The following is a 27,591-nucleotide window of genomic DNA, read 5'->3' as shown; positions in this document are numbered from 1 at the left end:
CCCCCCCCAATTTTTTTGCACATGTCGAGGAGCGTGTCAGGCTACATTTCACTGTGTGTTATACTTGTATAACTATGCATGTGACAAATAAAGAACCTTGAACCTTGAACTGAGGCGCACGTTTTGTACTCCGAACCGTTCTCATATTCCTGCTGTTAGGTTCACACGTGCACGCAAACTTGTAAGACAGGAACGTTTAATGTGTAAATACAACCAGCTCAGTAAGATGACACAGTGTGCAGGCCTTGTGATCCTGTGTTTTAGGACTACTAGTGACAATATCAGTGCAGAGGGAGATCCTGTGATCAGAGGTCAGAGGGCAATCTGACATACAGAGGGATCCATTGTTAGCATGAAGGTTAAAGACACATGTGGAGTCCAGCAAGTTAACAAGAGGTAAATACAAGTCCTTAGCCCATACACATTTAAAGACAGTGGGTGCTTCTCACTGGGAGACTCCAGACTTTTATTAATCACGCTGCAGTTTCTCTTTTCATCAGGATCACACCTCAGTGGAAAAATGCTCCTCAGTGTATACACACCAGGCAGATACGTCCGATACGGGACTGGGTCACAGGAGTCTGGCCCATCTCAGAGGACTTCTCTCGGAAGAAGAAATACAGCTTGTCATCATTTCTCTCGGCACTATCCGGGATGAGGTGTATGTGGACAAAAGTGGGGTCTGTGGGGAGAAGAAGTGGTGAGATGTTTATGTGGACAGTGATCTGGGGAAAACATCTGGTTTGAGATCTTTTCTAAACTTTCAGCCTTTCCTGTTTATCACTTGCTGAGGCTTTCTAAACATCTTCAGAAAACAGCAATCCTTACATTTTAGCTATATTTTATAAGCTTGTTTGGATAGCACGATAAGGAGCTGTGCACAAAAGGCCGCGATCAGTCTTGTGTATCATTTATAGGCTAAATAGGACTGTTACCGTTCAGCCATCTGGAGTTGTACTGATCTGTTCGCATGGCAGTCTTTGTCCCCAAAGTACGGAAAATGGCAGAGTCTGTTCCCATAAAGTCAACATAGACCCCAGCGTACAGTTCTCCATCTGAGAAAGAGAGAAAACACTTGAGTTTCGTGAGATTCCTCGACTCTGACATTATTCCAGCACCACCCTTGGCACGAACCACCAGCTTTTATTTCAAAAAGTATATTTAGAAAAATCATGACGCTCTTCAGTTTCACAACACAGAAGCTAAGCATAACAAAGTCATCATCTGCACATGCGAGTGGTCAGGCCGTGGTTGCAACTTGAGACGTAAGCAACTGACATTTAAATGGCTGATAAACAAGGTAAGCCTCCACTGTTCTCATTGTCTCCTAATAATATGTCAGCATTTTGGGGCTGTACTGCTTTAAAACACTATAAGTAGCTTGTATTCTTGTACCAGTACAAAGTGCTTATTTAAAGGATTAAGACAAAGAAAATTATCTTATGACACGAAGGAGATAAAGATACTCAAGCGTTCAACAAAATTCTCATTTACATACTTTTGGGCCTCTTGTGTGGTAGTCAGACCTCAGCCCACTACAAATGTCTTTTTAATTCTCTAAAATTGATGTGCTCTACAGCTTTTAGCAAACATTACTAAAATAGGAGTATATAGTTCGTTTCTTGGGGATTTTTTCAGCTGCAAATTAACAAACACTTTGCTGATCCGCTGAACACAAACAACAATCGACACTGTCATAAATGCAACTGTATCAATGGTGGTCAGATCCACTATAAAAATTTCTTATTTTTAAAACATTAAATTCATTCATATTTTCTCTTATTTCAGGGTATTAACTGTGTGCTCCTATCAATACAAACTTCAAACTTCCTGAAACAGCCATCAAATGCACTTCATTAAGACATGAGATATGAGCACTCCCGTGTGTGCAGACTGACAAATGTATAAAAACAGCTTTGTTAAGCCACAGGGAGGAAAGGTGTTGGTCTTCCAGCTGTTGTGTGGGCCCCACTGGAGAGCAGGTGTGCCTCTCAGGGCTCTCAGAGATGGAGAATGGAGACAGTAGGAACAGGAAACACTGTTGTACCACCATTATACTCAATGTCATGGTCCCCGGCAGTACTATAGGGAGATTGATGATATATCATTAAAATGTCCACGGATGATAGGATACCTAATGCGGTGGCGCATCGAGCAGTCAGCAGTCAATGGTGAATCTATTGTTGTGGTACAGGGTTCTTAATCCTTATCAACACTAACAACAGTGTCCCTTACATGACGCTAACTGGTGGATGTGGGAGGTAAATCCATCTTGGATGACAGTACTGGTTCCATACTGGTCATCTGGCACTGCGCTAATGCGGGAAAACAGTGCCAGTGATTTACACCCGCCGCCTCGACCCACAGAGAGAAGATCGCCTTTCACTGGTGGCAACTGTGCGGCCTGGACCTGACTAAATGACCTTGGGCAGTGGCACAGAGGACACTGGCTTCATGAGTGAAACAACAGATGATAAGACATTTCATCCAAACCTAATCTCACTGAAAATTGAAAATCATCTAACGGCTGAAACGTGAAAAAAGCGAGAGCACACAATCGTTTTGTTAATATTTTGCTTCACTGACTTTGTTTGAGGCATTGATCCCACATATCAGCACACTGCCAAATTAAGTCAAAGTTTTAGTTTTTCAAATGGTAATACAATAACTATTTATTTTTTTATTTTTGCATGTCAGACGTATTTAGATTTGAAGCCACTAATTCCTCAGTGGAGGATATAAATATTAATAGTCACATATTACTGAGCCCATTGCAGTCCTAAGAAGGAAAAATTCCTAGTGATTCTAGCTAAACTGTGGGAAAAAGGCAAAGTGACAAGGACACTTGACCTGACCTTGTGGTTATCACTGGCTAACAATAAAAAGCTCTTTACAAAGTATGCCAAACATAAGCCCATTGAAGATCATATAAGGAGAAATGGAAGAAAAGATGAAGAATCCATATGAGATGACACTGCTGTTGCTAGAAGGAACTGTGCTGGACCGTGCCTGTGCCTGCAATCCCATGTGACCAAACCCAGATGATACTTACTGATCAAAGCTGACACGCTGTTGAGCTTCGGGTCATAGGAGCACTTTCCTTTCCCAGATTCTACTTTGCCCGGTTCCAAATGGAAGATTTCTTCCTGAAATGGAAAAAAAAAATCATACAGAGATGGCAATAAATTCAACACTCTCCATCTTGTCACTGTGATTCCCTTGTGTAGGGAAAATGAGGCAGCATATGCGCTGCCTCTGACTCCTGCGGGACCTATAGGTCCTGATGGGGGATGAAGTATCAAAATAATGAGTGTGTGTTCATACAGAAAAAACACATGCAGGAAAAGCGATGGATTTCTAATCCATCTCCATGCCACTCCACTGTAAAAAACAATGTGCTGCGGTGCTGCTTCTCTCGGCATAATAAAGCTGCATGCCAAATATCTCTCAGCTTCTCTGTGCCTATGGGTGTGCAGGTCGACTCGTGACACCTGCAATCCAGCAAAGTGAAAACAAGTCTGCGATGGAGGCTGGATGACTGATGCTCACTGCTCATGGCATCCCAGCACGCAAGCACTGAAAGGTGATTAGCAGGAATTTGCGTATGATAGTGGGGAAAATGAAACAGTGGCACGCAATGACATGTCCTGTAGCTCCGCCGCAAAAACCAGAGCACATCCAATCCCTATTTTTTTACTCCCAGCAGGCCGAGATGAAGACATCTGTGTCGGTGTCCGTCAGCACTTATTTAGGAGCACTGTGCCAAACTCCCTTCACTAGATCATACACGCAACCCTTTACATCATCTTTGATTAAAATCACCACTTGCGCCGATAAGTAGATGGCAGCTTACTCAAAGCCATTCTGGAGAAAAACCCAAAAACGGTCACAAACATTTATGTGTACCGGAGGGAAACTGTGCCCTGAATGTGTTTTTACAACCCTGCTATAAAATGTGACCCTTGAGAAAAGGTTGAAACACGTGTAGAAAAAGAATCGGCCTGAAAAAGAAAACAGTTGAAACACTTTCAAAGTGTCCCACTTCACATAAAGCCCTGTTGTCCTTCAAAAGTCCCTCTCTGCTTTTTAAAGTGCTTGGAGAGCTCAAACAGAGAAGACATGTTGAAGTATGTGACTCTTTTATTTCCTCAGCTCCATAGCTAGTTGGCTACAGATGGCTGGTGTTTGCTCTAAGCTAACAGAGCCTGCTGTGGGAGTGGGTCAGATGCTGACTAGTCCTGTCGCCTCTGTGGGAGAGCCTGAATAACATTCCTACAGAAGGCGGAGGGCTCTTTGGGGTGAAGAACTGCTGGGTGTGACACCCTCGAATGTCTGATATGATGAAGAAGAATGATTCGGAAATCTGCTCTTTACAGCTCCAGCTAAATGCTAAATAGAAATGACCGTGTCATGCATTGAACAGCAGCAAAAGCCTGTTTAATTAAACGTGGGCCGTGTATCTTTTGTTTTTTTTACAGCCGGATCAGCCATTTCCAGTTGATTAGCCAGCTCTCATGCAAAATGTGGCATTTAACACAGAGGCAAAGCACCAAAAGGACAAAGGCTAATAAGACAGGGTGCTCAGACAACAAGACTTACACAAAGGAAATGTGAATGAAACAAGGAGAAAACGAAGCGACGTGAAATGAAATGCATTTTCAAATTACACTAAAAATGTCGAGATCGTGCAGGGACTGAAAAACAGTGCATGGAAAATATTACAGAGATGAACAAACGATGGCCAGGTTAAAGATGGTATCGACAAAATGGGCACAGACACAAAAAAGGGGAGCATGCTGCTGGTGATCGGTTCGTGCAGACAGGGCCCGCATCGCACCTTGAGTCCGAGTGTCTCGTGCACCGCACTGGGTTCAGCTGCACGGTTAGCCCTTCCTCTGGCTTGGGCCATCTGCAGATACATGGACGTCTAAAACAGGAAAAAGCAATACATTCTCGGCGTTACACTACTGATGAGGAGGGATCAAGGCCTTTCATGACCTTGCTGCAGATTGCTTGAGCCTGTTTTGACCTCCAGACATGAGACATGAGAAACTCCCTAAACCCTGAACTTCTGAGATCAATATAATACAAGCGCGTAGGGAAAGGATAAAGAAAAATGGACGCAAGACTGTGCAGGGAATGCGGGTTTCTTTATTGGACCAGATGGTGGAAAAGGCAACAATAACAGTCCTCTATTCTGTGGTTTTGTCAGTAAAGGCTGTCACAGTATGCCACATACACACCCCTAAAATCTGCTGGCACTGCAAAACATTTAGCTACGAGTCTTTAAGCGCATCTTAGGAATGTTTCTTGCGATGGTAAAATCTATTGATAGAAATCCATCTGAATTAAGAATGACAAGTGTTCCTACAGTATGTGTGTCAGGAAATGTGTGTGTACATGCATCCGTGCAGAGTTTACCCCCTCTTGTTTTTACAGTTGTGGTTAACTCCACAGACCAGCTGAGAAAGGTGCTCAGGGGTGTATGATTTGGACCTGTCAGTGTGACAGAGAAAATAACAGCCCTCTCATTAATCCACTAGAACTGGAACATTCCACTTGCACCCCATAATGGGAGCTCCCACTTGCAATTACCCAGCATCTCACATGGTAGAGGCTGGCGGGTGGCCTGGATGGATGCATGAAGGGGTGGAAGAATAGGTGAGTGACTGGGTGGAAGCCCTTCATTAGTAACAAGCTGTATGCAGCAAGGGGCTCGAGCAAGCTGTGCTCGCTGTTGCGATTTCTCTGTGATCACAAGGGAAAGTCAAATGGGAAATTTACTTTTTATTTATTGCCTTTTATAAAAGTCCCCTGGTCACAATTAGGGAGCGAGTGTGATATTTAAAGGAAAGTGAGGTGTTAAAGAGGAGTACGGCAGCGTAAGCGGACTGGCTAGGTTTACGAAATTCAAGAGGTCCCATTAAAGATTGAGACTAAACAGAGTAGCTCTAACGGCACACTGGGGACAACAGCTGTGTGCTGGTGAGGCTGGTGTGCTGGCTGCTTCGCCATATGGGGACACAGGGTACCACAAGCAAGCTTAATGATGGAGCAAAATCATCATAAAGGGAGCTTAGTGTAGGGCGGATGGAGAGTAAGGCAAACCATATCATTCATGATGTAGATGGAGGAAGTTTTTAATGCTGCTAAGATCAACTTCTCGGCCTCTACATTCCTGTAATTCTAACCTGAGGTTTGCGTCCGCGGTTGACAAAGGTGCAGACCGGATTGTAAGCTCCTGTCCCACAGACGTACAGGTGAGTCCGGTTCCATGGCTCAATTAGACGAATGAAGTTTGCACACTCCTCCTGGAAACACAGACATTGAAGGAAATTAAATAGCAGTTCATAGTTAATCTTTACTGCCAGACCTCCTGCTGATTTACTGAATGCTCACTGATTCTTATTAAAACTTAAAAATCTGCCAGTAATAATGTGCTTCTATTTGTATTTGGGCAATATATCAAACTATCAGCCAGCAGTGCTTGGTTCCCGAACTCAAGCTGGCACAAAGAAGGATTCTGGGCTTCTCTGCTCCATTCCTGTCTCATTGGCTAGACACGAGGGAACCAGAATTTTACTGGGCCAGGTCCAACTCCGCAGGTAATTCCATTTAACAGGTTCATCACATTAAAACTGATGTGAACAGATGAGGGAATTATATATTTTAAATGCAATTTATTTAAAAAAAAAAAAGATATATTTTATTTTTTCAAGCTATCAAGTTTAAGGAAACAACTTTACTCGGGCAATCCTGCTCTTGGTATGTGCATTTTCAACGCGCATACTTACATTGGCATCTTTCCCACTCACGAGGCACTCCATTCTTCTTTGTTCAGGCACTGGCCAGTGGATCTGCAAGAGTGGGAACGCGGGACATTTTATAGCTCCAGCCCAAAACGTTATACATCACTGGCATTTATTGCATATTTGGATTAAAATTTTAAAAGGGATATCCACCAAGGCTAATATAAGTCCTGTTGGGATTGTCATAGACCAGTTACAGGGTTTTAATGAGCTGCACCAGAAACAAAAAAAAAAGAAGAGTAGTCCAACAAAAACTTGATGTGAGCAAACCGAAATGTCTGCTGCTGGGGCAAGAGTGGGGAACATTTCACTTTGGGTAAAACTGCAGTAAAGGTGCTGGCTTTATCCCACGGTAACAGCCCATTTTAAGGCCCAAAGGGAGAAAAGCATGGGAAAGGTCTTACAATACGTGGGTTCTTGTTGATGTCATGGAGGTCCAGGGACAGGATGTGGTCCTTGCTCCCAACATACATTCGATCATGGTCCTCATCCATACGAAGGATCCGATAGTCAGATGTGTTGATGAGGTAGGCGAAGTGATGAGCGGTACCAGTGGATCTCAGTTCTGTATGGAAACAGAAATGCATTGGTTACCGACAGCTGCAGCTACATGTGCGCATATTCGCGCGCACACATGCATGGGCAACTGACACATTCCTCGTGCCACTCCTCCGTGGACTTATCTGATGGTTTTTCACCGACACTTGTGTAACAGAACACCACTCATTAGAGACAAGTGCTACTGAGTGTCTGTCAAACAGCACTGATGGCTTAATACCTCCTGAGTGGATCAAAGGATCTAGAAAGTCACTCGTTAGTGGCAGTCTGTGGGAAGCCAGCAAACACAGAAACAGTAGACCGGCAGTCAGCTATGATGTTCATACTACATAGTTCATGGAATAGGGTAAGGCACAACATTTTATTGCATGCTTGGACACCATTCTCTGAAGGTCAGACAAGTGTGCGCTTTCAGCAACACAATGCAGTTGACACGTCCTCGCATGTCTACAGTAACCCAATCTCCCTATAGACTCTGTGCTGGAGTGTTTGTTTGATATGTTCTGCTTCGTTCAGCAACCAAGTACAGGCAGAGCAAAAGGCCACGGCTAAGACAACAAAGGCCCCGTGTCCCACCATACATAAACACACTCCTTTGCAATCTATAGGGTAAGAGGCCTTAGATGCTGGCATTCAGATACTGTTGGACAAACAGAGAGGTTTCACTCAAACAGCAGGAAAGTTCCCATCCTCCATTTAGCCTTCTTCTATAATCGAGAGATCACAGGCACGGATTTGAGGTTAACCCAGAGTTAGCCACCAAAACATGGCAGAAGGAAACCAAAGGATAAACCGTTACATGCAGTTAGCTGCATTTGACTGGTTAAATGTGACATAGTTGAACACTGGTGTGGCGGCGTGTTATTAAAGGAGCGAACGCACAGCCAGTGTGGCATATCAGACCTTGAAGGAAACACACTGTAGCTTTATAATGGCCAGTTTAAGATTTTTTTTAATTTTTTTTTTAACAAGCTCTGTATGTGTAGTCATGTATTGTGGGTTTGACGTTACTACGAGGTTGTTAGGTGTTTCTGAAGAAGAGGTCTGGCCACCCAAGCATGCAAAGACATCCACATGTCCACCACTGGTCCTTAAAATAAACACCATCTAGAGACCTTTTTAAACAGACTCCCTACGGAATCTGATATTGCCAGTCTTTTGAGCCAGATCTAAATTTAGCACGGGGGTTACGTCAATAAGCAAAGATTAATAGCATTAGATATTCTATATTTATACAGTTTGATTTAATAACTGTGCCCACCAATGGAACGTTTACAGGTCAGCAGAGTGATTGGCAGCTGTCAGCCCCGCGTAGAGGAGCTGCAACATGTGGCTGGACCCTGTGATTATTTGTGTTGAGTCTTAAGTTGAATGATGAGTCCCCATACACTCTAGGCCAAGTGCACACTGGATAAGAATGCATTGTGCACACACACGCACACATATACACACACATTCCGAGGGCCAGTCGGGGCGCCCCCCCTTCTGAAGCAGGTTGTCAGCGACTTCTCAGTGTGTGTTTGTTGTCAGAGAGGAGCTGGACGGGACCATCTGTCAGCCGAATAGGAAATGTGAACAGCGCAAAGCAACAACACGCCCTATTGAGAGGCGCACATTAAGAAACAAACACATGTACTCTAATCTCATAGTTATCTGACAACATGCAGACAGGCCAGACTGAATTCTATGTCACAGGTAGAATTTACCCCAAATGTTGTGCCTTTCCTCGTGACTTATCCTTCATATTTGCATGTAATGTGGTCTCCACCATAGACATCACCTTTTAGAAATCCATTTAACTACAACAGAACCTGGTTACAAAAAGGCGCGCCACTCCACCTACTGGATATCATTGTCTTTTCTGTCAGTCCCTCTTAACTCAATCCCAAAGTCAAACTTCACCTCAGGCGGGGCCACATGGCATTGTGCTCGTTTGACATGTTGATCAAGGACGTATAATGGCAGCAGACTGAGCTTGGCTGCAACTCTACTCCAGAGGTCAGGCCGCACAGCATGTCTCTGGGCTGAGATTGGTGCCAAGCAAACACTCAATCACAATCAGCTCGAAAAGACATGCAGAGAGGCTACACTTTTGCAGAATGCCAGTTTGGAGTGTGTGTGCTTTTTCTTTTTGTTGTTTATGCCCATACCTAAAAAATGAAGGAGAATTTGTGGGGTTGGGGTGTATTTCCCAGAGAGTAACAAAATCTTATGTTTGCTACACGACTCATTTGTCTTAATTTTCTGGCACTGAGCTGAATCTAATTTGCAGACAATCCCCCGATGTTTTTCAACCAGTCACATTTTATTGAGCTCGGATATATTAGGCTGCACACTCAATCAGCTGTTTTCCCAGACTTACTTACAGATTTGCAGCCGCAGATTACAGTTTCACACAGGACAGGCTCAGAGAGGCTGAATTACTTGTGCTCTTTTGTCAGCCACATTAGAGCATGACAGCATTTTCCACATGCAGACTTATCCGAGAGATTGAAAGGCTGGGAGCAGAGTGTGAATATGTCTATCAGAGCCAGATAAACTCATAGTAGCCCATTACTGCCTGTATGGCTTAGGCCCACTCTGGGGGGTCTGCGCACACACACACACACACACACACACACACACACACACACACACACACACACGCACACACACACAGCAGGGGCTTTGTTTCAGGACCACACTGCTTCTCCCTTGTGAAATTGCAATGGCTCTATTAGGAGGTGAAAGTAAGCCGGTGGGGCAACCTGATCCTCAAGCTCAGTGTCTATCCCATTCCTCATTCACTTGGGTTTTTACAGTAGCATGCCTGCACCTGCGCACAAATGAGAGAAGGTCACTTTATGACATTTTTCCTATTTTCAGTCTTTCTTGTTCATGAAAGAAATGCAGGTGTAGCATAAAGGCAGAAAGTTAAGCTATTTCACAGTAGTCACCTCAGGCATCTCGGTTCCTTTGTGTGTGGCGTTCCGGTCCACACTCTTCAGTCTGCTGAACACAGACAATCCGCTTCTCTCTCCAAGGAACCCAAGGTGCTCTTGGCTCAAACAGCCCACTGCCCGTTTCTTGCTACTCGCTGCACTCTGGCCTCAAGAAAGCCCTTTGCTGATCTTTGAGAAACTGGATGCTGAGCTGAACGAGACCTGAAGAAATTCTAGCTTAGTGGCATCAGAGCAACCTGCTAAAGATGCTGGAGATCTACCAACAATACAAGGCCAAAAATCTACTACCAAACTTTTGGTAAGTTGATATGATGTGTATCTTGACACGAGTACTACACTTAAACTCAGTCACGACTTAGTTGTACTGTCCCCTCTTTTTTTTTAACTGCTACTATATTTTAACTGTAAGGGAACAGTGTACTTTGTACTTCACTAATTGTGTGAGACAGCTGTAGTTACTATACTTTACTTTACTTACTATAATTTGACATAAAGTAGTAAAGATATCAATATAGATAACAGCCTTTTTTGCATTTATACATTTATGTTGGAGCTAAAAATGGAGGATAGAATGAAGACTTCAGAACCAAATGAGATTACGCATTGACTCTAAGCGCTTGGGATTACTGGTTTCTGCATTAGCACTGGAGACAAGCAAGATACAATCACAGCCAGTTATATCTTGGATCACGGAGCCATTATCCTTACGCTCAGTATACCAAGATCAATATACTTGGTCTACATGGCATATTACTACCAAGTAGGCCAATCACACTTGTTGTGGTCATGCAGCTGAATTTTACATGCTTGCGCGGGTGAATGTCAGGCTATGGTGTAGGTCGAGTCATATGGTATGCAGCAACATTACAGCGACAGCACAGATTGAACGCAGTGTTAGAAATTAAGTGGCAACCTGGGACCTCTTGTCATGTCAAGTCAAGTGGCTTTATTATCATTTCAACCATGTGCAGTTGTACAGTACACACTGAAATGACACGGCGTTCCTCCGAGACCATGGTGCTACATATAACAGACAACTGGCACAGGACCACATAAAATGCAAGTGTGCAAAAATGTTGTAGATATGAATTAATTATTAATTATATTTTAAATAACTGAGGTAAAGCTATCCAGCGGTTTACAAAAAATAGAATAAGATTTGAAAATGTCAAAAGATTTTTGTAGCAAACTTTACTTTTTCTTTTTTTTTTTTTTAGTTTTGTTTTAAGATATTCTCCCCTCTCTGGAGGGTCATGACCTATGGAAAACTATTGTACTTAAGTACCAAGTATTTACTTAAGTATTAAAAATATTTACTTCTACCCAAATCAAGAAAGTAAAAAGTACTATTCAGTTTTGTGTGAATTTGACATAATCAGTACAACCATCCTTGTCAAAACTCAAATTCTGTGACCATTCTGCAGATTAATATACCAAACAATTTGCCACTAGCAGTAGTAGCACTGAAGCTCAGTGAAGCTCCTGTTTGAACACCACTGGACTTTAAACAGTTGTAAGTTTTAATCTTGGTGTACATTTGTCAGTGTCAGCCATTTAACTATTAGCAATTACCTAATACCAAAATTAACCAGCTGTTACCATTGAGGTAGTGGCAAGCAGAAAAATGACTATGACCAATAACAAAATGATTTAGCAAACATTATTAGTGCTGCTGGTCAGTAATGTTAATAGTCAGTGTTAATTTAACAGCGGAGCACAATTATTTGTGCCTAAGTGTTCTGTTTTTTTTAAAGGTGTAGTTTGAAGCTGAAAGTGTGAGCCTTTCTTACCAACTCTGTTTTAACAACAATGCCAAAACCTGAGCAGAAGCTCAGCACTACCTCAGACAGACAAAAAAAAATTCCTCTGTTTATTTTTGTTTGTTTTTCTGCACTACAAACTGATATCGAGTTTATAATTCTAGCATTTTCCTGCAAAACTGCCATTGTTCAGTACTTAGAGTTAGAAACAGTGATGTTATTAGTGGTTGTTTCATCATGCAGTTCCCATCAGACTCTACTGTAAAAACTCAAAACCTTAAAGAGCACTTCATTTACAAAACCCATCTTCACTACCAATGTGAGTCCACTCTAAAATGGGTGATTGGCTAGGAAGAAAATTGTGTTTCGTTGCACTAAAGTGCCAAAGCAAGACATATATCGAACAAAGCACAGATTCTTTATTTCTTTCTCTTTGCATTCATCAGGTTAATTAGCCGAGTTTAAATGCAGGTTGCTGTGACTGATTACCTGAGTTCCTCATTCACTCAAGGTGACTATATGTTCTGCAGACTGCAATACAATACAGTTGTTGTTCTGGAGAATAGTGGATGTACCTTGACCGCAACCCTTTCCTCAGACCATTAGAAGTACAAATGTATTTTTATAAGCTTACCTGGTTAAATGAGGTATAGAAACATAGGGGGAGAAGCATGCCTCACTGTCAGATGGAGCCAGCCCTTTTCCTCCTGAGAGAATACTTGGCTGCTGACGGTGATCTCCAGGGCTGCAGGCCTGCATGTTATAGCGTATCTCCTGATCTTAAATTAATAGCCAACGGGCCGAGTTTACTTTGGAAATATGTTTGGACAGGCATGGAGCGCACTCACGAGAGTTCATCTCCAGAAGTAAGAAAGTAAGAAAGCGCAGTGGTTAATGCCGACTTATATGAAGTGATTTCCCACCATGCCGTACACGAGGGACAGAGGAGACGGGATTTCACATATCATATTCAGCTTTTAATGCGTCCTACCTTGCAGTGTGCTTCGGTAACATAAGAACTTCCTCTCATTAAAGCAGCGATTACTGTATCCAGCGTAGCTTAACAGTACGCGGCCCGTCCCACTCATAACTTTCCTGGCAAATTCGCAGCAAGCGTCGGATAAGTGATTGGATCATGGAAAACTTCAGACTGCGTGTTTAAACAAAACAGTGACAGTGAGCGAGAGAATTGAGAGGGCCTAAATACACATCCTGGCACTTGACAGCGCAGTGGCCACTCGCTACTTGACACTGATATGGATGTTCCACCCCACTGCATATTTCTCTGGTTTCAAATTGGGTAAATTAAAAGTGGAGGCCACTGTGAGTGTCAGTGCATGTTGCTGCTTGAAGCCTGCAGTACTCCCTGTAGAGAAGTATGGGAGGTGAGGAGGAGGAGGGGGATGATGATGGGAAAAGACAAAACTTTGCAGTCCGTTGCTTTGACACTGAGCAGGAAGGGAGCAATGAACAAAGCGGACGAGCATTGTGTGGAGCAATGATCTACTCAGTTCACAGCTCAGTGGTTTTCAATTGGTGAACATTTGTGGCTAATTAGAAACTATTGCGGCGCCCTGTGCTTCTGTCTAAGGAGCGATGCATGATTAGAGATGGAAAATGCTGGTTATGATCTATGCAGATCAAACAAGTGTAAATTAAAATAAGTAGGGTTAAATAGGCTTGGATTAAATGTTCTGAGGTAGTGCAATAATAGGTAGTGCAGAAATACCCCAGTAGCTCCTGGCATATCACAAACAAGCTGCACTACCTGAGCATTGCCCCAAGGTAGTTTCCAACCCGTCAGAAAGGTGTGTCGGTTCTCACACACACACACACACACACACACACACACACACACACACACACACACACACACACAGGTGATAATTAGGGTGATTAAGAGGGGGTGGGAGAGGTTGCATGCTCTCACACATCAAAGGCAGCACTTGTCAGGAATCCTAGCCAAATATTTGAATGCTGTCAATGCAAAGAAGGAAAACTCCAGTTAAGACACTCTTATTACTCCTCACAAGGCACGCTTCGTTGCAATGATGGAGCGGCACAAAACAGCTTCAGAGACTTTTCTGGGGGGTGAAGGAAAATAAATGCAGGGTTTCCTAGTTGGCAGTTGGGTCAACTTTTAACAAGGCGCATTAATGAGTTGAGACGCCACAGGCGACAGTGCCACAGGTTTAAGAGACTTGCTCGACATGACACAATTCTCATTAATTTGTATGAGTCTAAGTCACTGAAATATTCATAAGAACCACTCCCTGCTGAGCTGTATAAAGGTGCATTTTATTCTCTCGGGCATGGTTGTGCACCTTGTTTATTATGTTTGCCAATAAAGTGGAGATGAAGCTGAGAGTAAGAGTGGAGATTGGGCAAACAAGCTGCTATCTATGGCGTTATTTTTGTGCCACTATTCTGAGCGCACGTAAAAAAGGTTTGCAGGTGCAAGTGTTGCATTTTGAGGAGAAATTTATTTTGAGCGAAGAAAAGCTGAATTTGAGTGAACAAAATTCATTGCTGCATGCAAAAAATGTATATCCGTGTTTGCTATTATCCATATACACACGCACAATAGCAGCCCCTCTCGCTCAGTTTTTGCACTTGCGCTCGCAATGTGTCGCTCACGCTCTCAACATTTCTGCCCGTGCACGCTCAACTCTTTCTGTACACCGTTATATTTGTGCCACAAAACCAGCCAATCACAGACTTGGATGCAAAAAAATCTGATTGGCTGTTTTTGTCTCCAATCAGCTCGAAAGGACAAAATGCAATATCCCAGAATCCATTTCGTCCAAAGCTCAAACGAGGCAGTGGCGGAGGAACACAGAGTGGCGGAGTTTGAAATATTACTCTTTCTGGGACACAAAATAAACTTTTAAGATATTTTCATGTTAGAATGTAGCTGTGTGAACTTCAAATATCTGCTCGATTTATCAAGACATCACATATTTGCATAAGTGCTCCAACGTTTTCGGAGATGCCTGTTACCCACCAGCTGACCGGGTGGGAACTCGGGTTAAACATAATATATAAGGCTGAACTGACAAAAAAATCACCGACTACACCACCAGGTATTATTGGAAAAACCATAAAGCCTTTGAACGAAAACAAACGCTGTTGTGACAGTGATGTACACTGTTTTGTTGGTATATATGTATGATTTGTATCACCTTCATGTTTCCAGCTTTCCAGCTGTGGCTCCAGCAAACATCAGCTGATACTAGAAATTAATTTTAAATAAATTCTAACAACAGCTGATCAATTTTGAACGTGCTGCTGTTGTTGTTTAGCGCAACATCCGCTGGTTTCCTGTTTCTGGCGCAAAGTGGGAGATAAACAAACAAGAGAGACGATCAGCTGATCATTGATCAGTTTCATGATTGAAGTAGCAACAGGAGAGGGAGGGAGAATGAGGAGAGAAGAGGCAGCTAAGACACAGAATAACTCCAGCTTTGTGTCTTTTTTATTCTCGCTGAAGTCTTTTCCCCTCAATACGGATGTATTGTAATTGGTCCAGCCCAGAGTTGATTATTACCAGTTGGCTAATCCACCACCTTTCATTGTTTATACCATTACAAAAACAAACAAACTAACATAAAAATGAAAAATCACCATTGGCCCACCGGGAAAATGCCGGGTAAATGCCCAATGGCCAGTCCAGGTATTCGGTCAGCTGGTGGGTAACAGGCATCTCCAAAAACGTTAGAGCACTTATGCAAATATGTGATGTCTTGATAAATCGAGCAGATATTTGAAGTTTACACAGCACCATTCTCGCATGAAAATATCTTAAAAGTTTATTTTGTGACCCACAAAGAGTAATATTTCAAACTCCGCCACTCTGTGTTCCTCCGCCACTGCCTCGTTTGAGTTTTGGATGAAATGGATTCTGGGATATTGCATTTCGTCATTTCGAGCAGGTTGGAGACGAAAACAGCCAATCAGATTTTTTTTGCATCCAAGTCTGTGATTGGCTGGTTTTGTGGCACAAATATAACGGTGTACAGAACGAGTTGAGCGCGCACAGGCTGAAATGTTGAGAGCGCGAGCGACACATTGCGAGCGAGCGCAAGTGCAAAAACTGAGCGAGAGGGGCTGCTATTGTGCGTGTGTATATGGATAATAGCAAACACGGATATACATTTTTTGCATGCAGCAATGAATTTTGTTCACTCAAATTCAGCTTTTCTTCGCTCAAAATAAATTTCTCCTCAAAATGCAACACTTGCACCTGCAAATTTTTTTTACGTGCGCTCAGAATAGTGGCACAAAAATAACGCCATAGCTATCTGTCTAAGAGGACTGTGTCAATCTATGCTCATCCTGCTGTAGCATGACCTCCTAATGCCGCTCCTGCAGATTTCTGTTTATCTTCTCAGTCAGGAGAATATGCTTGCCTTTTCTATGAGGGCGTTCATGTGTTTGGAAAGAGTTCAGAACACTTTCTGCACTTTATTTGAGCAATTACCTCTAAGCTGGAACATTACTGTTTAACTATTGAGTTACGATGTGGTATTTAACTGTTTGGTGAAAAAGAATTGGCACCTCTATGCAAAATAGCCAGAAACAACACATTCAGACTTTTGTTTTACGCATATGTTTAACATGGGAGTTTTTTCTGTAAGAAAAAGTCCAAGAAATGATTGAATTTGCACAGTTGTGAGCAGAGTTGGCCGATATCCAGATGCCTGTATGCAAGAGCGGCCGTGTTTCCTCTCTTATCTTAATCTAGCACAACTTTCTCACAGCGATTTCCTGTATTTATAGAATAAGGAAGCCTTGATATAGGGGCACTAACATAGCGATGGAGATTAAGAAACCCCCTTCTGCTTTAGGACAAGTGGGTGCCCACTGGAGGGCCTGACTGCCACTTGCGCTGCCGTCTTTTCAGCAGACTCACTTTAAATCAGCAACTTTCGGGGCCCAGAGCGCCTTCTCTCTCTCCTTCGACGGCCTCTTTCAACTTCCCTTCATGTCAAACATTTACACGACTTATTTGGGTTTGCGTGAGCTGCATGCTTCAAAGCCAGCAGAGGAGTGACAGAGTTGTTAAAGAATGCCTGTGTGATTACTGGAGAGTGGGTCTGAGGTGAGCTGGGCTGCTAAAGGAAAAGGAACGATAAGAGCATGAGAACGCAGCAGCTGCTCGTCTTGGCTCCGTCACTGTGAGGGCAGAGGATAATAAAAGCGGTCAAAGGCTTGGCCACTGTGTCACATCAGATAGGACATCATTCAGCGGATAGCAAATATGCAAGGGCACAGAATCTAGAGATATGATCTGACCCACTGGTAATGCCAAAGAGTCTGACCCGCAGAGGAATGGTAATCTATTGTGATGGCCTCAAAGCTTCACTGCACCCTGTGCGTGTGTGTGTGTTTGTGGAGAGGCAGGCTCTGCAGCTTGCTACTAGGAAAGAAAACACAGACAACACAGCGTGCCTGTACAAACACCTGCCCCATATGTGCAAAGCATCACCAAAAGCGGTTATGCTTGCCATCATCTCACTTCAAATTTGAAACTGACAAGGCATGGCATTAAGATGACAAATCAGTCATTAGCAGTCGTGTTATTTTTGCCTTGTTGTCTTGGTTGTCTTCTTTTCTCGTACATGTTGCAAACACCAAAACATTTTGAAAATTCTCAGAATACTTTGCACACGATCCCCGTATCATCCGATCAAGCTAACGGCAGAACTGGAATATGGGTTCAAGTTAGGACAGCAGAACAAAATTACATACACAAATTTTCTGCACTCATGTTTATAGCGTTAAATCTATTTGTGGATACAAAGACCTCAAATAGATGCAACTTTAAAGGAAAAAGGGGAATTAAAGAGACAAGTTAAAATGCGTGGCTGTCTGTCGGTCATGAAAGCATCTGGATACAAAAGCTCTGAATCCTTGCTTCCTCTCTCTGGAAAATCAAAGTTCTGCAAGTTTTATGGTGTTCTTTTGTGAATTCAAAAGCTGTTACTGTAAGCACTGTATTTGAACAACTTGATTCCGGATAAGCAGCATTAATCCTACACCGTGAAAAAAAAATCCTAAAAAAACAGTAATATTCTGGCAGCTGGGGCGCCAAAATAATACCATAAAATAACAAAATAACTTTCTCATGAAAATACGGTTATTTTAAGTAATGACAATACAGTTTGTTGCCCTAATTTTACATGGGATTTTGCCTTTTTCAAATGCTTTTAAGCATTAAATTAGGAACATTTTAATGTGATTAAACAATGAAATTACCTGTAAACAAGGTCAATGAATGTGGCAATATGAATAATAATACTTAAATGTTCAGAAATATACAGTTAACAGTTGGTTTAAATAACAATGGATTGCATTTATATAGTGCTTTATGAGACCCTCAAAGCGCTTTACAATCCCACTTTATAATTCCCCTCTGGCCATCACCGGTAGGTGGCAGGTGAAGTGTCTTGCCCAAGGACACAACGACCAAGAGTGTCCGAGCCGGGGCTCGAACCGGCAACCTTCTGATTACAAGGCAAACTGCCAACTCTTGAACCACGGCAATAATAATTATTATTATTTGATGTATAAAAAGTTTATAAGATTCATTTTATATATTTTTCCATAGCATTACATTTTAATTTAACAGTTCAATCTTTCAAATAACGGACAAATATTTGTGAAATTATGATGCATTTGTGAACGTATTTTAACAATCTAAATATGCATATGTGCAGACAAATACATTTAAAAAACAAGAAAATTATGTTTTATTACATTTACAGTGATTTTATGTTAATTTACGTTTGAAATGTAAAATCACAGTCTATTAATGGTACAGAACAGTACAAAACTGTAAAACACACAGTGAAGTACTTTTATATTACAATTTTTTTTACAGTGTAGAAACAGGAGTGTGCACAAAAGTATCTGAAATCATTATTGCCATGAAAAACAAAAACACACAAATGAGTGTGTGCGGAGCTTTGGCGTGATTCCAGCCATTAAAACCACAACAAAGTGAAGCTACTTGGCTATTCATGGCATGCTGTTTGTATTCTGTTGCTGCGAGCTCCCTCGCTAGGGAAAAGGTGTGCCCCCCTCTTGTCTCGACATACGTTGAATGTGATCCGTCATAATGGATACGCACTAACAGCGATCCCATATCACACATCATTAACCACCACGTCTGTCCTCACAGTATCCAGAAATCGCACCGCCATCGTCTGTGTCGGCGGGAGCCGTGACACCCCACCATCGTCACCTCGTTACTACCGTGCCCCGTGCCCCTGTCGACCTAGGGAGGCTCACCCACTATATAATTAGGAGCCACTGTCGTGCCCCACCCCTCCTACATCCACACCCCCTCCTCGCTAATGGCATCAATTTGTATTCACTGTCAGCTCTGATGAGCTCTCATGCGGAGAGATGGCCTTATCACAGAGCCTCTGGCTCCCGTCACCTAAGCCTCTCTCCTGCTCCCTGCCAAGTCCGGCGTGCTGATGGACAAGCAGAACGGGTGAGGGAGGGGTGAGGAGGGTTGTGGTTGAGGGGAAAGAGATACACATTTATCTCCATTCTCATGTAAACTCTTGTAACAGCAGACAGATGTGCTCACGGTGCAGAGGCAATGAAGAATCCGTAAGTCTGACTCTGTATCTTCCCTCGAACTAGGATCTGCTTTTGGACTCTGCGTTCTCTCTCCAAACAAATGAATGTCCTTCCCTCTCGGTCTAGATGAAACACATGAAAGCAGAGGTTTGGCTGAGGATGATGTCAAATGTGGAGAACTAGTAGGGAAGGAGATCCTCTCTGGAGAGCCTTGATCTAATCACACACATCTGCACAAACAGGGCTCTGTTTTAACAGACATGTGTTTTATTATCAGTCTCTACCTCAACTCTGACACATCAATGCGCCTGACCCATCCTGCGCGTCAGTTCCTGCAATACTTTGGCAAGCTCTGCAGACCTGTTTTGCTCCAAATAAACTAAAACTGTCACCTAATAACTTACTGGTTACTTAAGTAGTCTGGCTTTCTGAGTTATCTCTGGGGTTATTATTCAGCAGCACAGATAAAGAAGCCCTCATTGGAATATACCTGGCTAAAATCTTTGCAAGCTCCTTTTAGCAGTGTTGCTGCAGCCTGAGCTGGGAGACGTGCAGAGGTCAGAGGTCACTGGACAGCAGTGGCAGTGCTTTATGTTCTGGTTTAATCTGGGATTAGCTCAGGGTCAGGGTTATCTCTCCTCAGCCTGAGAGGAATCAGGAAACTGGGATTGCCTCGGGTAAACTGGCATTACTCGATGGCCCGTCCAGAATCTCAATGAGTCCACTGAACGGGAGCAAAGGAAAAAAAGGGAGTGTGTATGTCGAGAATGGCTCAGTGGGCTCGGGGTTGTAACCTCTCTGCCATCACTCCAGCTTCAGCTCAGTGGAGATAAGAATTGCAAAAAGCTCTGAATTACTACACCCGGAGAACCACTGAATCACAGGGTTGTGGTCTAGCCACAGTTATGTGCATACCTTCTGGTTTCCTGAGGACATTTAGCATGGTAAATTCATTTTAACACTACTTTTTGTACAAAGGCCAGGGGAGAAGGCAGAGCACACGCATTTATAACAGAACAACAAAGACAGCCCACTGCAGAATTAGCAAAGGAATTTAGGGCGAAGCAGCCACAGAGACTAAACGTGAAACCCTGACTGAAGGAGCCTCATTACCTTTAGCCTTACCGTATCGTAATCTGCCATACCTCAGATTCATGTCAGCCTATAATCCCTACATATGGTGCTGGACACACTCAAAAGGCAGAGACACACTCTGCCTGAGCGTTCTACTGTCTGCGGCCAGACGGTGTGTGCACCTGGGAGAAACAGTCAGCTACGAGACCAGAACAGCCTTAATGTAATGGAGATGGATCTGTCTCAGCCTCACTCTCTGTTTAATGTTGTAGAAAGTCTCTGTGAGAAGGCTGAAATTAATTTTACTGAATGTGTGCCACGCTTCACCAAAAGCAGAAGTAGAACAGAAACAGGTACGGTTAAAGAACAGCAGCCCATAGAAACTCAGGCTTCACAACACTCAGTTCTACAGACTGAAGTTCAGTTCTGTTCAAACATCCTGAAAGCTGCTGTCAAATTTACGAACAAAGAGATTTTTTTAAAGAAGCTGAATCTGTGATGGATCTGTCGTTTTTGTAAGAATCTGCTCAGAGGTTTCACTAAAAAAATATTTACTTTTCTTGTCGTGAATGACACAGTTCCTCATAATAAATATTATTAAATGCTTATGTGTGTAATATTTTGAGTGTGACAGGCACAAACAGTTGCATCAAAGGGCATCAAAATTCAGGTTTCAGCTGCCATGGGCTGACTTCCAGCTAAGATGTTTTTCATGCTGTGCTATAAAGTAAATCTTCTGCAGATTTACCATTAAATATCACAATCATCAGATTAAGAATCATTTATTAATACCCGAGGAAATTATGTGGTCGCAGTTGTTCCAAGACAGTAAGAACAGTAAGTCACTAAATTATATAATAGAATATATTACAAAATTACAAAATATAACAAAATAGCTCTATTATATATAATAGCTCAATTATAAATATCCAATTTATAAACCATATTTCCAAGTAGTTTTCATCCAGTGAGCCAATAATTTGATTTGCACGAGCAGGGGAACAACTTTGTCTTGAAAAGGGCTTTCAGAGCACAGCAGGACCACCACATAGAAAACTGTCAGAAAGACGTCTCAGTGCAACAATTTGTCCCAGCTCTCTCAGGTGCATCCTGACAGGCTACATGAAGATTCACAGTTGAACAGGCACAGGATATAGAAACCTAATGTATCTGACACCAGTGTCTCGCTGACATGCCCCGTGGTTATGAATGCTTTATTTGTCGAGCCAGTGTGGGGTCACCGTGTGGGAAGCCAGTTGTTCCTGCCCCTTCCTGAGAATGACATGAAGGCAGGACAGATTGTGACAGCAGCCATTGTGGCTCTGCTCCAGGTCTCTTCCTCCCACCAGTCTCCCACTGCTCCCTCATCCTGGGTAAGTGCGCACGGTGCCACCTCAGTGCTTGTCTTCCTGTTTCTTGGGTGGGCAGGCTTAAACAGAACTTGTAGGCAGGAAAGCCTTTGCCATTTTCTTTGCCATTTGGAGCCTGTATAGTCATCAGTCACCCTCGACATGAGCCACATGATGTTGATAGAAGCAGGACGTCCCCCCTCTCCCCGTCGCCTCTTTGAACAGGGGCAAATGATCAGCTGAGTTCCAGTGTGCCCCTGATTCCCAGGCCTTGGGGACAGGAAGTGGGATTAGTGAACAAATCCCGTTTTTCCACATGTATGTCAGCAGCTTCATTGCATTTTGCCTAATCACTTACTTTCTCTATTTAAAGGGCGCTCATCTGAAATGAAGGCGATTAGCCTTTATAAACAGCTTTGTGTTTTCGGCTGCCACTGCCTCACTGGGACCGTTCACTAGGCTAAGCTTTAAATGAGCTGTACCCCAAACACATGCACCCATGGGAACCAAGGGTCACAGGGCTAACTCCTTCTGAACTAAACTAACAGTTTGTTGGCCACTAAAGGAAACCCGCGTAGAAGTTACAAGTCAGCAAAAAGCTAAACTGTGACTTCATTATGCTCTCTGGTGCTATAAGCCTGCTGTTCCTAAACCGTGTTGTTTTAAAGGGGCTTCTAAGGCTCTGCAATCTTATCCTGCTTCTAAGTCATAACAAGATAATAGGTTCCCTTAGGACCCTAGGAATCAGTGTGGTGGGTTATGCTGTCCCCAACTGACAATTTGCATTTTACGTCAAAAAGGCAAAAAAAGAAATGAATAAATAAGTAAAACAAGTTATTATGATATCAGGAACAGTTCATTTCACGTCGCCTGGTCAATGAATTTGTACTGTATGCATGCCTACTTGGCCTGATCGACTTTTTTAGGGAGTTAGTTCTTTGCAGTCTTCTCCTACATGCTTCCTCTGAGCTTTATCTGTGTTCAGACTGTTATTTTGGCCAACCGTGCTCTATTCCCATGTAAGGTGGTGTTAAGGAGATAGTAGCTCAGAGGGTGGGTGGTGGTTTGCAGGGTCAGCGAGTTTACCAAGCCGATTTAGCCATCCCAGTTTGTCACTGGTAATCTCCCGGCAGCTAACAGGATGTTAAAATCAGCCTGATAACTGCTGAGATGGATAGAGAGTGAAGCAGACCAAGTGGGTGCGAGAGTGATGTGTTCAGCCTCCTCCCTTTGTATCTTTCAAACATACTGATAACATGTGTAGCATGCACGTATACACGATGGGCCACAACTTTGACAACACCTGGCTCAAGTAGTCTAGGTTTTCCTCTTCCCCACAAAAAAGCTCTGACCCTTCAGCGGATGGACACAAACATATCTCAGGGTGTCCTGTGGTGTCTCTCATCCACTTGAGTGGGATGTTAGAAATTGATCTTTTGGTTTCTGGGGTTGCTGTTTGGAGCCCCAGAAGATCAGATGTGTTCTGAATAATTCTGTGCATGCTTGATCAGACTGAGATCTGGGGGTTGTGGAGAGGTCAGGTCAATAGCCCTGGTTATGTTTCTTGTGTTCTTTGAGCTGTTTCTGAGCAGTTTTTGCAGTAAGGGGAGGTGCCCTGGCCTGCAAGTGGAGGCCACTCCTGGTGTGTCATGTTGTTTCAAACATCACTGCACACAACATAATCAAACGATGCAACAACGCTGTAATGGATACAGAACCAAGAGTCTCCATTAGAGCAGTTTCTCTACACATGCAAAACCACAATGCAAACTAAGGATAAATGAGGCAACTCCAGATGGAAGGTGCTGATTAGGCGAAACCAAGAAGTGTGTGAAAGGTTCACATCGGGTCCTCTGTGGTGGAATATGGAGGTGTTTGCTTTGGCAGTGTTGACCAAAACCTCAGCCCCAGAGGCGAAAAGAGGAACGTGAAGCCAAAGCATCTTCGTACTGCTCCTCCTTTATAACCCCCCCTCAGTGCGGCCTCTTTTTGCCCCACCATAAACACTTCATTTCTTTCCGAACTCAGGAAACATGCTTTCTAAATCAGGGGAGCCTTCTCCTGTTTTTTCTCACATTCCCAGCCAAACAGAATTAATCTAAAGAGCTGGGATGTTATGAGCATAACTCTACCAGTATGTGACCTGTAATAAGGAGCTAATAAGCTGTGAACTTGAGTGGTCTTACATTTCACTTCCAGCCCAGCAGGACTTCATTTAGAAGCAAGCTTTTATTTACACATGCTACATAAAACGTGCTTGTCAAAATATATTTAATGACTTCAGGTGCAACCAGGTTTAAAAATCACATGTAGAAACTTCAGGGGGCGAAATTCAAGTCCACAGGTTGTCTTGGCTAAGCCCTGACTACATGGCTATACATCTTCTTTTCAGCAATAGGTGTATAGTGCAATAATCAAATGGGTGAGAAATACACACCAAGAAAGTGTGTTTTATAGATTCTGACTGAACTGAACTGCAAAGAAAACCAAAAAAAAAAAATCCTGTGGTGTCCCAGGTGAATTAGCTGTAGCTGTAATTGCAGACCGAAAAAGTCCATCCCAGCAGCATTACATGTCTAGCGGAGTGCAGATATGCTAGTGGCACAAAGATCGATATTCCCTTTTCTCCTTTAAGTTGTGGTCTACCGAGCTCTCGCAGCTGAAGTACTTCTGTGATTGAAAGTCGTGCTCTGCGCTCAACCTCCCTCTGGTAAAGCCAAATCTGAAGAGACAAAACAGCCTCTCTTTCTCACATCTCTTGATTGTCCTGCAGCTCTTCCACACGCTGAAATTGGCAAGGTGACCTTGATGAGGGGAAATGCCAACTGTCAATCATTGATTACCAGGACTTTTTACACATTCACTTAAGGGCTCCCCTTTCAAGTTTGATCAATCTCAGCCAAAATGTAGTCAGAGAGTAACACAGAGGACTGTCAGCACTGTGCCTCAGGTAAGAGTGGGCATTTAAAATGGGTAGTGGAAAAACAGAAAAATGGGATCACACCACAAACCAAACCACACTAAACTGCACCAACATATTTCTTTAAAAAATACTTCTTTCTGAGGCTTTGCCGCAACTATCGACATAATAAAATCACAAGTGAGATAGATAATGTTGTTTTTTTGTTTTGTTTTTGTTGTTTTTTACAACCCCAATTCAGAAAAAACGTTGCTGTGATGCTGTGAAAAATGTTAATTTAAAAAAAGATTCATAAATCTCACAAACCCAAAGTTTATTCACAATATTACATGGAAAACAAACCAAATGTTCAAACTGAGCTCATTTTGACTTTAATTAACCTCCAGGATTTTATAAGAGTTACATTCAGTTGGAGAAAAATGGATGTACGATATTTTATCTTACTTTAAGAGCTAAATCTTCTTCACGTGAACAAAGACCTGAGGCCGTGAAGCATTTTCACAGAACAGCAGAATCCATAAATGTGTTGCTCTGGAGATATGAAAATGTGTCAGGTGAAAAGGTTGTGCCCTGCCTCATTATTCTTGGATAGAATATTTGACATGGACTCAACTGTTAATCCAGAGAAAATCCTGCAGGGTTTTCCTACCCTGATGGTCGCTCCACGGATTGGTAGGAAGTGGTTATGGGAATGCTGGGCCGTCCTACTGCTAAGCCATGAATGTAACCATCCCACTCGGGCCTCGAATCCTCTGCACTCCCCATAATGACTCATTGATCTCAGCCTCTCAATCCCTACCTGCCTTATCTCAGTTAATGGGGCGGCATCGTGTTCTCTGACAGGGCTGCAATCTCTCCGAGAGCCTGAGTGCACTCAGAGGTCGGCGCTTTTGCGCTCTTGCAGCCCCACACCACAACCGGGAGGAAGAAAAATGTAGAATGTGAAAAGTGTTGTTTCTGAAGACACCCCCCTCCTCATTTGAGAAGTCCACAATCCCTCTAATACACTTTGTTGTGTTTGTTGAGTGGGATGATATACAGTCCCTATAGGACTTCCTTTATCGTTTCAATTACAAACTCGCACTTCACACATCAACAATTCTTTTGGTTGCTTTGGTTGATAGCCTGGCTTTGACCCCAAACATCTGAAGCTTACAAAAGGGACTCCCCTACACAAACCCATGAAAAGGCTGCAGAATCCACAGTGATTTATAACTTTTGAGGCTGGCATGACAGCAGAAATCAGCAGGGAGTAGGCGGGAGGGGAGGAGAAGAGTGAATGAATGGTCTAAATGGAGCAAACAAGTTCACTGTACTGCTATACATGCTCCTTAGCACGCTCCCTTTGCCTGTACTCCCTATGGGCCAATACCACTGAGATTGCAAAATTGACAAAAGAAAATCTGAAACTTATAAATCTCATACTGTACGGCATCAGATAAAAACTGGAGCAGGATTTTATTTTCCATATTATACTCCTTTTGGGGTCTCTTGACCATGAGAATACATTTCTTTTAAAATCATTTTATATCCTGAGGTTGTGGAAGTTTATTTAATAAAAATTTCTTTTCATTCAGCCAAAAGCCTGGATATCAGTCCCATATATGGGATACGCACTGGGAAACACGCCTGGGAGAGTACAGTGAAGTCATCTATAGAAGAAAAAAACAACACGTAAAAGAAGAGCCGGTCACATTTCAACTCATCTATATCCCAACATTATTATATCCCTTCCTCATTAATCCAGAGGAAGCCTGTTTCTTTCTTACTTGACTGAATAGTGCCTGAGGTGACATCTCCACAACGCAGCAGACATACAGACACCTTGACAGCTGTGGAAGTATACTGAGCTTTGGCAAAACTCAAAACTCAGCCTCCCTGGGAGATTTTTAATGACCAGTCAGGCTTTCCCCGATTTGGGTTTAAAATCGGAGACACCTGACAGCCTTGACGTTTGACTGACATGCAGGATATCCTGTTCTGTGACCCCGCAGTCGTCCTCTTGAACAGTCTTGGCAGTAGGTAATAAGCTACAGGAGAGGTCGGAGGTATGGATTACAAAGTGGCTAAAATACTGCACTGTTGAGAGTGAATTCCTAGATGGTAAAGACAAGAAAAGCAGAGGGGAGGAAGCCGAGTGGGAAGGCTTTCACGGGATTGCTGCGAAACAGACACAAATAATGGGCGAATAATCACTGGAATAAGAAAATGAGAAAAATAAATTATGGTAGTTGGAAAACATTTAGGGGCCCAGTGTAACCACGACATGTGTAGCTAGCAACAGCTGATTCCTGTTTGAGGCACCATTCACCTTTACTGAGTTTGAGAGCTCCTGTTTTGGAGGTTCAGCGTTTGTGAATTCAGGAATTAGTTTGAGTGATGGGTCTTCGACTTGAAGGTTTTTATCTGAAAGCTTGTTAGTTCTGTAACACAGACACTGATCTTACTACACTTCTTAAAACCCTAAACAGTTGTTCCTTAAGGTGGCACTCCTTTTGTCTTGCTGAGGTTTAGGTAAACATCCTTTTTATGGATTGAAGCGACTGCTTCTTAAAGGTTCCAGACATGTGGTTAAGGTTAGGAAGG

The 27,591-nt window shown here is 42.9% G+C and overlaps 1 protein-coding gene across 9 annotated transcripts in view; it reads right to left on the bottom strand.

Annotated features, from left to right (window-relative positions):
• Positions 1 to 27,591, bottom strand: part of LOC146573759 (semaphorin-3F-like) — a 61,410-nt gene that overhangs the window by 14,088 nt on the left and 19,731 nt on the right. For 6 of the 9 annotated variants that reach the window (XM_085273125.1, XM_085273126.1, XM_085273120.1 and 3 more), the window contains exons 3-9: positions 7,214 to 7,374; positions 6,795 to 6,857; positions 6,192 to 6,311; positions 4,838 to 4,927; positions 3,053 to 3,146; positions 936 to 1,055; positions 543 to 682 (exon numbers count right to left, since the gene is read on the bottom strand). In XM_085273125.1, coding sequence (XP_085129251.1) covers positions 543 to 682; positions 936 to 1,055; positions 3,053 to 3,146; positions 4,838 to 4,927; positions 6,192 to 6,311; positions 6,795 to 6,857; positions 7,214 to 7,374 — 788 coding nt within the window. The remainder of the gene's footprint in view (positions 1 to 542; positions 683 to 935; positions 1,056 to 3,052; positions 3,147 to 4,837; positions 4,928 to 6,191; positions 6,312 to 6,794; positions 6,858 to 7,213; positions 7,375 to 27,591) is intronic. The other 3 variants (XM_085273128.1, XM_085273129.1, XM_085273127.1) reach the window with 1 other exon arrangement.

Source organism: Mchenga conophoros, linkage group LG5 (genome assembly GCF_057382185.1).
Source record: "Mchenga conophoros isolate Kocher_MC1m ecotype Shallow Benthic linkage group LG5, M_conophoros_male_GT1.1, whole genome shotgun sequence".
NCBI lineage: Eukaryota > Metazoa > Chordata > Actinopteri > Cichliformes > Cichlidae > Mchenga > Mchenga conophoros.
Note: the sequence above shows the minus strand (reverse complement) of the source record. Positions and strands in the feature narration are given on the sequence as shown.